At 30.6% G+C, this 13,851-nt stretch overlaps 1 protein-coding gene across 6 annotated transcripts in view; it reads right to left on the minus strand.

The window, feature by feature from the left end:
• The window catches only part of LOC128192930 (CD109 antigen-like), a 34,783-nt gene extending 20,932 nt beyond the window's left edge, over positions 1-13,851 (minus strand). For 5 of the 6 annotated variants that reach the window (XM_052866019.1, XM_052866017.1, XM_052866014.1 and 2 more), the window contains exons 1-11: positions 13,832-13,851; positions 7,293-7,343; positions 5,330-5,490; positions 4,984-5,009; positions 3,962-4,115; positions 3,425-3,495; positions 2,926-3,051; positions 2,796-2,835; positions 2,474-2,558; positions 1,144-1,261; positions 685-903 (exon numbers count right to left, since the gene is read on the minus strand). In XM_052866019.1, the coding sequence (XP_052721979.1) occupies positions 685-903; positions 1,144-1,261; positions 2,474-2,558; positions 2,796-2,835; positions 2,926-3,051; positions 3,425-3,495; positions 3,962-4,115; positions 4,984-5,009; positions 5,330-5,490; positions 7,293-7,343; positions 13,832-13,836 (1,056 nt within the window). In that variant the 5' untranslated portion in view covers positions 13,837-13,851. Of the gene's footprint in view, positions 1-684; positions 904-1,143; positions 1,262-2,473; positions 2,559-2,795; positions 2,836-2,925; positions 3,052-3,424; positions 3,496-3,961; positions 4,116-4,983; positions 5,010-5,329; positions 5,491-7,292; positions 7,344-8,093; positions 8,154-13,831 lie in introns of those variants that run through there. The other variant, XM_052866018.1, reaches the window with a different exon arrangement.

The following is a 13,851-nucleotide window of genomic DNA, read 5'->3' on the forward strand; positions in this document are numbered from 1 at the left end:
ATAGTAAAATTGTATAAAATATTTATCTTTGAAAAAAGTCATTATTTTTATTAGTCATTCAAAAGATTTTCAAGGATTTCATAATTATATTCGATAATTTCTACATTTACAACTGTAATGAGATATTTTTGTTTTTATAAGAGTAATCGGAAAAGAAAATCTAAAGACCTCTGAAGGCGTGGATGCATTTTATGAAGGAAATTAAAACAGAAGTTAAAGACAATGACAAAGAACAATATTAAGAAAGGTGTTGCAAACTTGCCTTTTTTAAATCTGTAAATACTACTAGTCATTTCATGTTTATTAATATTCCCAAGTAAGAAATGATTTTCTCGCAAAGTTTAACTAACATAATATTGTTTTATGGATTATTCAATAGATTACACAAAGACGCAATTTTTTTAGAAAATGGAAAAAAATCAATCTTACAGTGAGTCTAAGCAACACTTTTACTGGGATATGGTCACAATTTGAGCAGCAAAAGTTTAAAGTCTATTGCATTGTTTATATAAGAAACAATTGTTAGTACTTTTTTCACCTCTACCAATGACATTCAATTTTTGTGGTCAGTTAAAACTTAAGTTAAGCACTGTTAACGTTAAGAATGAAAAAAATAACATTTTAAAACTTCAGTTCAAATCGTGACCATTGCCTTTCAGCCCCAATAAATGTGCCAGTACTTACATAGGCAGTGTAAGGAAGTCCGGGCTTGAATGTGCTAGGGTTCGAGGCGAGGAACTCCATTTTCTCAGCATGCTGATGGAACTGTATTTTACTGTTCCCACTCAGTGTTATTTTGGTCAGACTCTCTGTCACATTGGCCTCCACAGTGATGTACCGTTCATTAAGGTATTTGTTAAGTGTACTGAGACCGGATAGAGTGAATTTGGCTTCACCGTTTGTCTAAAAATACGATTTTACAGAGAAAGTGTTAACAATGAATGTTGTGTTATTTTAAGATTAAATTTAAAAAAATGAAAAAATGACAAAATTTCTTTCGCTTAAAACGAGATCTTAATAATATCAACATAATGGTATATTAAATGCAAATATCTCCGAAGTAATCGTATAAAAAGCAATAGAGGAACAATTCTATACAGTTTTATAAAAATGTGTAATCTAAACTAATTCTGTGCAAAGTACCAGAGTCAGTGTTTGCTCAATCATTGGTTCGTCTCCGTGGTAGTTCCAGGGTCGGTACCAGTACTCGTTTTTAGCGCGCAGCGTGACAGTGCCTTCCACGGGTTTACCATAAGTATATCTGGTGTCAAATGATTAGGTAAATATAAACATACCGAAACTACTTAATCTACTCTTCACATCTAAAAACCAGAAGTCCATGACCCTACCTCGCTAACCAAACAAACAATTCTAAACTTTGAATACCTATTATGGTCATTAATTTGAAAATTATGGAGAAGGCTTACATAGGCATTGCCTGCTGCCTAATCTTTTTATGTAAATGTATATTTGCATAATAAAATATGTTCAAATCAAATTCACTTTGAAAAAAATATGTATCTTTATTGTGTAGAAAATTGGTCATTTGATTTGATGATTATTAACTCTTGCAACTTTTAAGAAAAAATAGCGTTTAAAAACAAATCCATGTAACAACATAAAGAACTTTTTTCAGTCTCTATTTGGGACTAAATTATTGTACTAGGATCACGATTGGAAAAACCTATCAGGATGCTTCCAAAGTTACATCACAAACTAAATTGTTCTACGATTACATACTTCAGAAAATAATTTCTAAATAGTAAATTTACCCATATAGATTTTAAAGCTGAATTTGCCCCCATTCTGTGAACCGGTTTCTATCGGTATCAGGTACCATAAATTGAGCAAACTTGAATCCACATTATCTCATAGGGATTCAACTAATTAAAGCTCTGCCGTATTTTCAAATTTTAAATAAATTCTTAATACTTTTTAGTTTTTAATGACGTTATTCTTGATATTTCTTCAAAGAACGTTGCACCTCATGTGCCTCATAATATATATACAGAGTTCACAGTTGAATGAATTTTCAATCGGATGCATGCACATGTCACATACTGTAATAATTCTTGAGAAGAAGCGATTCGATTAAGTATTTTTTTTCTTTTCTCTGTATGTTTTGGGTTTATTCTCTGTGTCCTTTTTTTTTTACACTAGATGTCATGGTCTGAACCACATCAGCACCTTTTCTTGTGGCTTCCAAATAAATTGCTTCGTGCTATAATACTGATGTGTCACCAATATTATCGGTATATTACATTTTTCAAATATATTTACTCTTTAAGCCCTATTCCTTCCGTTTAATTGAAAATGCCGAACAGATTTCGAAAAAAAATATGAAACAGTAAATTCGTAAAAGACAAAAAAAAAGATGTCCAACAAATTTTGATACCAGCATTAATTTCGATTGAAACAACAAAAAACAAAACAATACAAAACAAAATGAAACAAATCAAACACAAATACATACTTGGCTCTCACAGTTCCCATAAGGTTGTCATCGGCAGAAAGAGCGAATGACGGAAGTTCAACTGTCACCTCAAACTTTGGTAAAACTGAACGAAAAACATTCGAATATAGCCATCATGGAGATCCAAATTGTGATTGATTATCTAACACGTTATTAAAACCATTTTTTTTATTTGTTTTTTAAATTTTTAATTTACATTTTGAAATACTTTTTATTTTAGTTTCAATTTCATTAAAATCTTTTTAAAACGATTTTTAGTGCATTTTGAAACATTGTCAGACGTTTCTTTAGCCCAGATTATTTCAGGAAAAATTATTCTTACCGTAGTGGGCAATTGTAAACGTCTTTTCGGTGGATTTCCCCTGAGATAAAAAACAGAAACATATCAAAGTATCAGAATAATATTTCGATATATCAAAATGTCAATCAATGTCAATAAAGTAGTGACTTACATGTGCCATGACCTTAATTTTCCAGTCTCCCAGAACAGGTTGGGTATCCACCTCCAGAAAGTTGGTGATCACCCCCGTGGAGTCCCTGGCGCCCAAAATCTGCTTGATTTTATTAGTGTTGGGGTCCTGTTTTTTTTTTTTAAATGCAACAAAAATAGAATTGGTTAATTCTAATACAAATATTCGCTTAGAAGGCAGTCCCAACATACGTATATAAGTATCAGAAACCTACGGCGAAATCAGTAAAAAAAAAAACACCCTTAATGCTCTTAAAATCTCAATAGCTAAGATCGCAATGTACAATTTAAATGTATTTTAATTTCGTTTAAATATTCGCTGCCTCATAACCCAAATAATCACAATTGGGCGTAATAAATATTGTGTTTTGAGGTTTTTAAATGATACTGTAGAAATGACATTTGTTTTGAATTTTCATATAAACTCCCCCAAATTACAATGTTAATTGGGTCTTAGTTTTGCAAAAGTTAATTTTACTCACATAAATTTCGATATCCATGGCTCCTGTGTAGGTACTCATGTTAGGATATATAGCAAATGCTCGGAAGTTGACTAAAACAACAAATTATGATAAGCTTAAAGCATACACATATATTGATCTACAATTCATTCGTGAGAAATTAGTAAAAAAAAAAAAAAAACCCTTTGCAAAATACAAAAATCTAGTATGTTTAACTTCTATTCTTAGTATGACTTTATCATTTACATGTATTTTATATTTATTGATGCTACGTGTCTTGCTTTGGCAATCATGCAATTGGCAATTCTGCCAATTTCACGACGATCAAATAGGGACTTGCAGGAAAGATGAAATCTACCGTATCAGAAAATGTTTAAGTCTGGTTTTTGAAGTAATATAATTATCTTAGAAAGTTTCAACCTATCATACCGCTTTTAATTTCTAAAATAAATGTCGTTCTCTTTACATTTATTCGAAAATTCATTTTTGTTGTAAATAATTGAACCAAATTATAAGATTCCTGTGCAATACTGCATTAAATTGTTTAACTTCACCCACCAGTTTGCCCTGGTTTGTACATGGCTTTGTCCGTTTGGATGAATATGGAGACACTCTTGGACTGATAGTTAAGATCCGTCTCATTGGTAAACTTCAATCCATGAGTCCCGTGAACGGCCAGTGAGTAAGATCCCGGTCCCAAACTGTCTGGTACCTTATTTAAAATCAAGCACAAAGAGTAACCAATAATAGAAGGCAATTTTAAATTTATTCATGTTTAATTTACTTTCACAAGCTTATCTATTAAGGTAGTCCATCGATAACTAAGGCAAGTGTAACAATTATGATTGATCTATACTACATCAAATACATATTTTAAAGTCATTATGAGATTGACATAAACCAAACTCGGGTGTATGTATGTAGTCAATTAAATGAACTTTTTGCACTCAAAACTTTTTTAAAGATATGTCTGCCCTTTACGAAAATTTAAAAAAAATTCAATTTCTGAAAAGTTGGATGGTAAATTATGATTTATTTTCGCATATTCAAAGAAAGGGAAAGCTTTTCCTACGTTTTACCGAGAGAAATGTGAGAAAAATACTAAAAAATATATTTAAAAATGCATTTTGTTCCATAGACTTCAATGTAAACTTCAACATATGATAAATTTGTTAATATCCAATTCTTTTCAAAATTTCAAAGGGTAATCTTTTTTATTATATAAACCCCTAAAAATCACACTAAGATTTTTGTGACCAAACTTGCAATCTATTAGACATGAACTATGATAGTTATGGATGGACTACATTAAAAAAGATAAGAAAACTAATGCGGTTGGATAAAAAGGAACAGAGAGTGATATCCAGGTTGGTTGTATTTTTTTTTAATCTTTGTTGTAATCGAAATGACAAACACAAGAATTGGTTAGGATAACTAAGGCATCCGTAGAATTACAAACCAATCACACCTTCGTATTTTCCTTTTCCTTAGCTTTTTGTACTTTTTTTGTGGGAAAACTGAAATAAAGACTTCTTTGTAAAGAAATAAAACAAGAAACATGTGTGCTCCCTTTATCTTACCTGGATGGTCAGAGTGCCTGGAACATCTAGAATATAAAAAAATAAATCTTATTTGATAAAGTAACGTGGCGGTAAAGTAAATGAAATGTTGTTATAAATTACCTCACTGTAGATTTTTTTATTCCGAGAAATATGTTCGCACTGAGATAATTTGTAATGCATATTTTGTAGTAACATATATAATACATCTATAGAGAAAATGATTATCGACGAGTTTTGGGAATTTATACGCATGTATATAGTTTCAAGTATAAAAAGTAATTTTCATAATTGTATGTTGAGTTATAATCTAAAAAAAAGGGAAAGTGCTTTAAATGCAAAACAATTGGTTATTTTAAATACGAACTTTGAGAGAAAGTCCCGTGTGTTGTGGCAACATGATTTTTCGTTCTCTTGTCCACCAGGTCGGCTTTCACGTTAACGTTGCCATGGGACTGTAGAATGTTGACGCTGATACTGAGGGGTACCCCGGGTCGAACGTCTGAGGGTACGACAACTAGGTAGGTGCTGAATACAAGAAGTGAATCTGAATTATTTATGTACTATGTAGCTCATGTAACAAAGACAGCTACATATATGTATGTCACATCTTTATAACTTCACAAAAAAAGTTTAAACCCGCTTACAGTACAGGCAACGCGGATCCCGTATTGGCCCGCGTTACCGTCACGGTATTTTTATCGTTCCCGCGATACACCATCGCGGTTTTTGATCGCGGTATGGATTGCGACCATGATGACACCGCGACGGTGTGATATACCGTTATTCCTGCTGCTGCTTGTTGTTGTTACTTTACCTGTACTGTACATTACAGGCAATGCGGGTCGCGTAAATCCACATCAAATATGCGACTTCAGATTTAAGCATAACAGCTGCATTGTAAATAAATTGTGGTCCATATTATTATAAAATTAATAAATTATATTTATGAAATAGAATATCATGAAATCGGAAACTACATTCGAATTACAACATAACATGATTAATACGCTGTTAAATTTTGTGATGTGTAAATAAGAACACATAACTTTGTATTTGACGGGCTTATTTCAGTTATTATTTCTATTAGTTGATAATCCTGTTTTTATAACAATCTTAAAATTAAATATTTTCATTAGATGAACTCGTATCAATGCAGAGCAATATCATCTTCTCTTTTTATAAGTTGACACGCATAGCGCCGTAAACTGTCAATACAAGTGTATGTTTTAAATTGAGAAATGAACAAATGTCGGGAATCAACTAACAAATCTATTTTTCATTCAATGATAAAATTATCATTCATATATAAAGTTAGTGCTGCGTTAAAGCACATGGAATCATAACGTGTTATCAGTATGCGTTTCCTGTGTATACATATAAAGTTTAAGTCACGATCATTTTCTGTGTATACATGTAGTGATTAACAAACTTAGGGTAGAAAACGACATGCCCTTGAGGGTTTTCACACCTATTCACGACCAAAGAAAAAGTCTATATCGCGTACGGCTTCGTCTAATTGCACAACAACTTACAGGAGAGAGAGAGAGAGAGAGAGAGAGAGAGAGGGGGGGGCGTTTAGGCGTAATTAACGTACACTTATGTCAAATATACTAATATCCAATACTAAATATTCATAAAATTAGTATTCATAAAAGAATATGGTACACTGTGATTGAATCCATCATGCAATTGCAAATTTGAGTCCACGTGCTGCATCTGTCAATCAAATCAGCCCGCTAGCTCTACCACTTGTTTCATCCATGATAAAGTTTCGTTCTATTAGTTTTATTTTTAATAAAGAAAATAAGAAGTATGTTTAACAGTTAAGTTTTTTTTACAATGTTCGTGATGCATGATATACTGTGTTTGGAAAGTTTAATTCGTTGTGTTTTTTCTCTATCTCTCGTTTAGTTTATAATGGAGGTTTTTTGCGGGAAGGAAAATCTTCAACACGTTTAGCGGTTAAAGAACGCAGTAAAATGAATCAATTATTTGATATTACTATCAGTAAAATTGTTTGATATGCATGTAGAATTCTTCTTGGTCAATTGTATATAGAACTCATAAAAGGAAAAGTTTATCATAAGGAACTATTTTCTTATCTCTTATTTAACTAAATTCATTAAATTCATTTACATTGGTTAATTATTAATTTAAAAAAATCTGATATATTTATGGTCCATGGAATTCCTTATGATCAATTAATGTAAATGTACTTTTACTTCTCCAAAATAACTGCATTGTTCGATGACATATAAACATTTAAAACTGGAATAATTTTACTTGCTTTGATGATTAAGGCTAATATACATGTATTTATCACTTACTCTTGTGCAATGGCAGTCGCCAAAAAGGCTAAGAAGAAAATTGTCCACATTCTATAAAAGCAAATCAATAATGGGATAATTAACTGGCACATTGTTGACAGTTTTCATTGCTAAAATTGGAGATCTGTGTTAAAAAAGTAAAAATCAAATTAGTTTGATATTGTACATTTACACCTCTTTATCCGCAATTTTTTCCTGTGTTCGCATTATGCTTGATCACCGGATCATTGATGTACATAAACCCATTTGGAATGGTTTGCAATAATTATGAATTCTACGACTATAACCAAATAAACATTTTCTGGTCTATCGTATGAATATTTGTGAATTAAAAAAACGACAATATATATATATATATATATATATATATATATATATATATATATATATATATATATATATATATATATATATATATAATCCAAAAAGAGTGAAAGGTGATATCACACAGTATAAATATTCAAAAAAAAAAGAAAATGAACAGTTCCAAAGTTTTTATTCACATTGATCACATTGTCTAGAAACTTTAGAACTGTTCGTTTTCTTTTTCTTGATATTATATATATATATATATATATATATATATATATATATATATATATATATATATATATATATATATATATATATATATATATAGATATATATATATAGATATACTTTTTTTAAAAATTAGATTTACTCTTCAATCTTAACTTTATAATTTTGATTGGATTAAATGTTTCAACTTTAAACAATCAACCAGTGCAATCAATATTATTACGCATATTTTATATGGATTTTATCAAAAGATCGGCTTACCTCCGTAGACAATATAACGCTTCTGTCTAGTTTATCGGGAAGAGCTTGGGTTAAATAGTGTTTCGAGCGGGCATTCCAACGTTGCGAAATCAAGTTTTGCACAAAGATAAGCAATAGGCAAAGACCGCAATAAATCGTATGGCCTCGCCGTTATTCGTTCGAAGTATTGTTGAGTGCATATAGTACAGTTTACGTTTGTAATTTGTTTGATGGTGGATTTTCAAGAGATGGATCTCAGAAGTTGGCCTCATTTATGGATAGACTAGAGTGGCGTTCCTGTGTAACTGGACATAGTTGTAACAGATATAGAGCAAAACAAACAGTAGAGACTCTCAAAAGATAAGGGGAACAGACAAACATGGATTTTCAAGGTCTGTGCAATATGGTATATGTTCTTTCTGGAACAACATAGAGTTCTTATTATTCTAACTGTGCTTAATTTCTTAATAATGAAATTATTCTCAAGTTTTACTTTGATGCTTAATTTAAGGGAAGAATTTTGACCCCACAGAGTAGCAAAGTACTATTTCCATCAGATGAAAACTGAGATCACAAATTACCCATTTCAATAAATTCAAAGAGTGTAAAAATACCAAAAATTGTCCCCTTTTTTTTAAAGATTTGAAATCGAAGCTAAATTGCAGATAATGCCTACTGGTTAAGTAAAACTGTCGTCTTGAAAGCATGCTTTAGCATGATTTGTGAAATACTGAAGTACATGAAGTTAGAATATACATCAAGTACAACACACAATAATACTCTACCTTAGCGTCTCGTTGCATGCATGTCATGTGTATTGTGGTTTCCTTTTTAAGATGAATGTTCATTTCATAAATCATGTATAAAGTTAAATATTTATATAATATTGTATTTACATTTTGTTTTACAATTCATATTTGAGGGTCATCTAAAAAGTTATCAAGTTTTACATTGTTCACTTGGGAATTCGTTTAAGATACATTTAGTACCAACTAGACTTTGACCCGTGCGTACACGGGTTGACATTGCATATGATATCGGACATTAACGTATTGTTGGCATTTACATAACCAAGCTTTAAGCCTATAATAATACTATTAATTTCACTACACTCTGCTTAGTAAAAATAATCTAAATGTGTCTCGGGACAGGCCTTCACCACAGTTAAAACGCCTCCCATATACCTGTAATGTAGCAAAAAATTGCAGAATCGCTCCCAAACAATTTTTATGAAAATTAATGAAGCTGCATTGAAAATAACAGTCAAATTATTCATAACAAACCATTTTGAGGCTGTAAATACCTTTCATCTAAAACTTTATTTATATTAATGAAGAATTAAACATTTTTTCACCAATTTTTTTTACTTTTTTACTCGCTTCGAATCTACACACCATGTTGACATTCGGAACTCTCGGGATTTTTCATATTAAATGCACTGAGTTATCTCCCGTATTTCCTTTGATAAACAGAATATATGACAAATTTTCAATGAAAATTTACACGTATATTGATATCGTTTGAGTTTATCATTGCAAATGTGATATTGTGGAAACATAAAGTAAAGAGCCTCCCATGATTTAGCGTGAATGTAATGCGCATGCGCAAGATTGTAAAATCCAAAAAATCCAGATGATTTCCGGATTTTTAAAAGGAATTTTCGTTGATTATTAATAAGCGGAGCTTGATTGGGAAGATATAAAAACAAATTGGTAATGTTCAAGTACCAATGGTGTTTAAAATATATAAAACAAAAGACAGTTCTCTTCCGATTTCTTGGTATTACAGCCCAAAAACTCGAGTCTATTATTTTGATATAGTAGTATAGATTTTGACATTTGTGTGCTGTCACATTTATCGGGATATGAACTGATAAGTCGAGGATAGCTAATGACTAATATCTGTGTTTTCTATTTCGCAGAGTTTTCATATTATAATCCCACTATCATGTTTATTGTACAAAATGGTTTAAACTTGACAACCGTACGATATAAAACTTATTCCATACAAATAACGCTAAAGGTTCCTGACATTAATAAAACGATTCATTATTGAATCTAGTCTGGTTTATTTTAAAATAAACCAAACTATATTTCTAAGTAAGAGTATGTTTCACACAGTACTATCATATTGTTTATGCTAATGTCATCGTCGGACAGCTACGAAAGTCTCATATACATGTACAATGACTGACCCTCGGCCAACTAGCTTAATTTTTCTCGTTCTCATGAGGAGAAACCCTCATTAATTCTGTTACCGCTTACACAAACGTCTAACAACAACGCATTGTCTCATAACATGATCGTCATTTTCATACCTCAGAAAAAACAAAACAAAAAAGGTCCGCTTTCTCATTGGGGAATTGAGAATAATTAATATTCATGAAAACAAGAAGTTCAATGAGTTTACCCAGGGCGTATGTGAGACTGGCCGTGGGTTTTTTAAGGTGGCTCTATACACCACTTTTTGATGACGCAGTACGCAAAAAAGTAAATCTGGAAACATGCATTTCCGGTACTGGCTGATTTAAACTGAGGTGAATTGTATGGGAACCGTACGAAAGACGAATAGGGCCACTAAAAAAAATATTTTTATCTCGTAATTACGAGAAAAGATCTCGTTATTACGAGTTAATCATCTCGTTATTACGAGAAAAGATCTCGTAATTACGAGAAAAGATCTCGTAATTACGAGAAAAGATCTCGTTATTACGAGTTAATAATCTCGTTATTACGAATTAATTATCTCGTTATAACGAGAAAAGATCTCGTAATTACGAGAAAAGATCTCGTTATTACGAGTTAATTATCTCGTTATTACGAGAAAAGATCTCGTTATTAGAAGAAAAGATCTCGTTATTACGAGATAATTTTCTCGTAATTACGAGATAATTTTCTCGTAATTACGAGAAAAGATCTCGTAATTACGAGAAAAGATCTCGTTATTACGAGTTAATTATCTCGTTATTACAAGTTAATTTTCTCGTTATAACGAGAAAAGATCTCGTAATTACGAGAAAAGATCTCGTTATTACGAGTTAATTATCTCGTTATTACGAGAAAAGATCTCGTTATTAGAAGAAAAGATCTCGTTATTACGAGATAATTTTCTCGTAATTACGAGAAAAGATCACGTTATTATTAGAAAAAATCTCGTTATTTCGAGTTAATTATTTCGTTATTACGAGAAAAGATCTATTTAAAATGTCGCGTTTCATTATTCTAGTCTTTTTATGTAAAGTGTATGAACTACTACAATGTCTATTGATATATACATACTTAGCATAATCATCGTTTAAAAGCGTACGCATAATTTGATATAAAATCGGATCAAGCAGTTTTAAAGGAATTTCAGGAGAAGTAGCAAGCAGATTGATTAATAAATTCATCGAACTGTTTATCAATAATTAAGAAGGATACGTGTTATTTGTTTTCAGACTCCAAAATGTTAGCATAAAAAATCAATTATTTTCAATATACATGTAGGTTGTGTATAAACATATAAAACACAAAATCGGGTAAATCGTGTATATCCATATCCATGACTGAAACTATAAAGTCTTTAAAGTTATCTGTAACTTTTACGACTATAGGACTACCTGGTATATTTACTTCGTAGTGGGATTATAATATATATAAGTTAAATAGTAAAATAACATGAAGTTCTTTCCTTTTATTCATATAAGATAAAATGTCAAATCCAATTATTGATATGTAGAAATTAATGAAAAATGATCGTTGTTATTTTTAAATATTAATCAAAATTGAATCAACGTTTCTTGATTGAAAAAGACTGAAAGGGTGATCCAGTCGAATTCTTTTCAGAAACGCACAATTCTATGTAGATCTTTTCTCGTAATAACGAGATCTTTTCTCGTAATAACGAGAAAATAATCTCGTAATAACGAGAAAATAATCTCGTAATAACGAGATCTTTTCTCGTAATAACGAGATGATTTACTCGTAATAACGAGATCTTTTCTCGTAATTACGAGATAAAAATATTTTTTATGTGGCCCTATTCGGCTTTCGTAGAACCGCTTTTTTGAAAAATTTGTTAAATGGATAGATTTAATTTGATAATTGGAAAATTCATTACTTACAAGTAATGTGGTATGTGACACCTTCACGTTGTGTGGTATTATTTATCGAAATAAACAATAAAATCAAGTATAAATTTTTAAAGAGTTTCTTTAGCATTAACGATATGTTACACCGTAGCGCAGTGGGTTAGTGGGTTCACTACAAATCAGTAGGTTATGAGTTCGATTCCGATCGAGAACAATAAATTTTTTAACTTTCCAAAAATTTCTAAAACGTTTTTTTTGGTTGAATACCGTGAAAGAAAATTCTAAACAGGTGAAAATATTTCAATTATAATATACTTTAATGCACATTAATATCGACACCTAACGGGGATGAGAGGGTTGCTTTGAATTTCTCTCAGGTTGGGATACATATAAATCCTATTAGCCTAGTCAATGTTCCCCTTTATTTATTTGACTTAGTTTTGCACTAAAGCGAATATATTCACTTATACAGGGCAAAGTCTATAATGAAATATGCATGTATTTATCATTCCAACATTATATTTAGGAAATTTTCTTCAACTCAGAAATGAAAAGTCCCTAAGGTATTTGGGCCTTGGGACTTAGGAACGATAACCCTTACATGAGGAACTTTCATACCAAATAAAATTTAAAATATTTTTTGTGTTTATTTGCAATTGTTTTCATTCAATTTTTTATTTGACATTTATTAAAATACATTTTCTTATAACATCAAGCAACTTTTTCAGATGATTTGTCAAAAGAGTAAGAAAATATGAAAAAATATGTTTTGGGGAAATACTAAAAAAAATTGCAATAATAACATTTTTGAATGTTAAGAAGTGTTATATTTTTTTTTTATGTGTCCGAAGGAAATATCCATCATATGACAAAATAATTTCTCTCAATTTGTTGATAGCTGTCTTTTTAAAAAATATTTTACAAAAACACGAAAAAACATTAAAAAATTCTTTAAAAATACCTATAGTATCCCTATCGTCATTTTAATATTTGATAAGTATATGTTTTGTGGTCTTCTATTGAAAATTGGAATAAACTGTGGGTGTATAGAGCCACCTTAAAGATGGTTGTTTGTTAATATTACAGAAGCACCAACCTATGAGATCAGAACTAGTAAAATACAATACTAAATTATAAAGAAGTTGTAGATTAATAATATTGCTGTTAAAAATATACTAATATACATGTATATAGATCTGTTCTTTTTTTAATCATATCTCGATTTATGCTGTTTAAAATTCTACGGCGATAATAAGTTCGGTTAACATATATATCTGAATTTGAACAAATACCAACTGTTCCAGGTGAAATTCAAATGCATACGTTCTAAATATAAATATATACATGTACATCTATTACATAATCCACAAATATGGAATCATAAGCACAACTCGACCTAAATTGCAAGTAAACGTTGTACTTACATAATAGTGTTCTACAGTTTATGATATACCGTAGATGAATATATTTATAAATCTATTTATGTAAACTAATGAGATTACAGTATAAGGAACAAATATACGTATGCAATCAGCATGATTTGTCAGGTACAGGGTCCACATTGTATAGCTAGTTGGTATGTCGGGTAGTCTAAGAAAGTGGAGGCATTCCATGCGGTTGAAGGAAGAATAAAAAAAAATATTTAAAAATTCTATTATCTTGGCATAATTACCAATAGTGTAAAATGTACCTCATGCAACCGGCCTAAGT

The sequence above is a fragment of the Crassostrea angulata genome, chromosome 7 (assembly GCF_025612915.1).
Source record: "Crassostrea angulata isolate pt1a10 chromosome 7, ASM2561291v2, whole genome shotgun sequence".
Classification (NCBI taxonomy): Eukaryota; Metazoa; Mollusca; class Bivalvia; order Ostreida; family Ostreidae; genus Magallana; species Magallana angulata.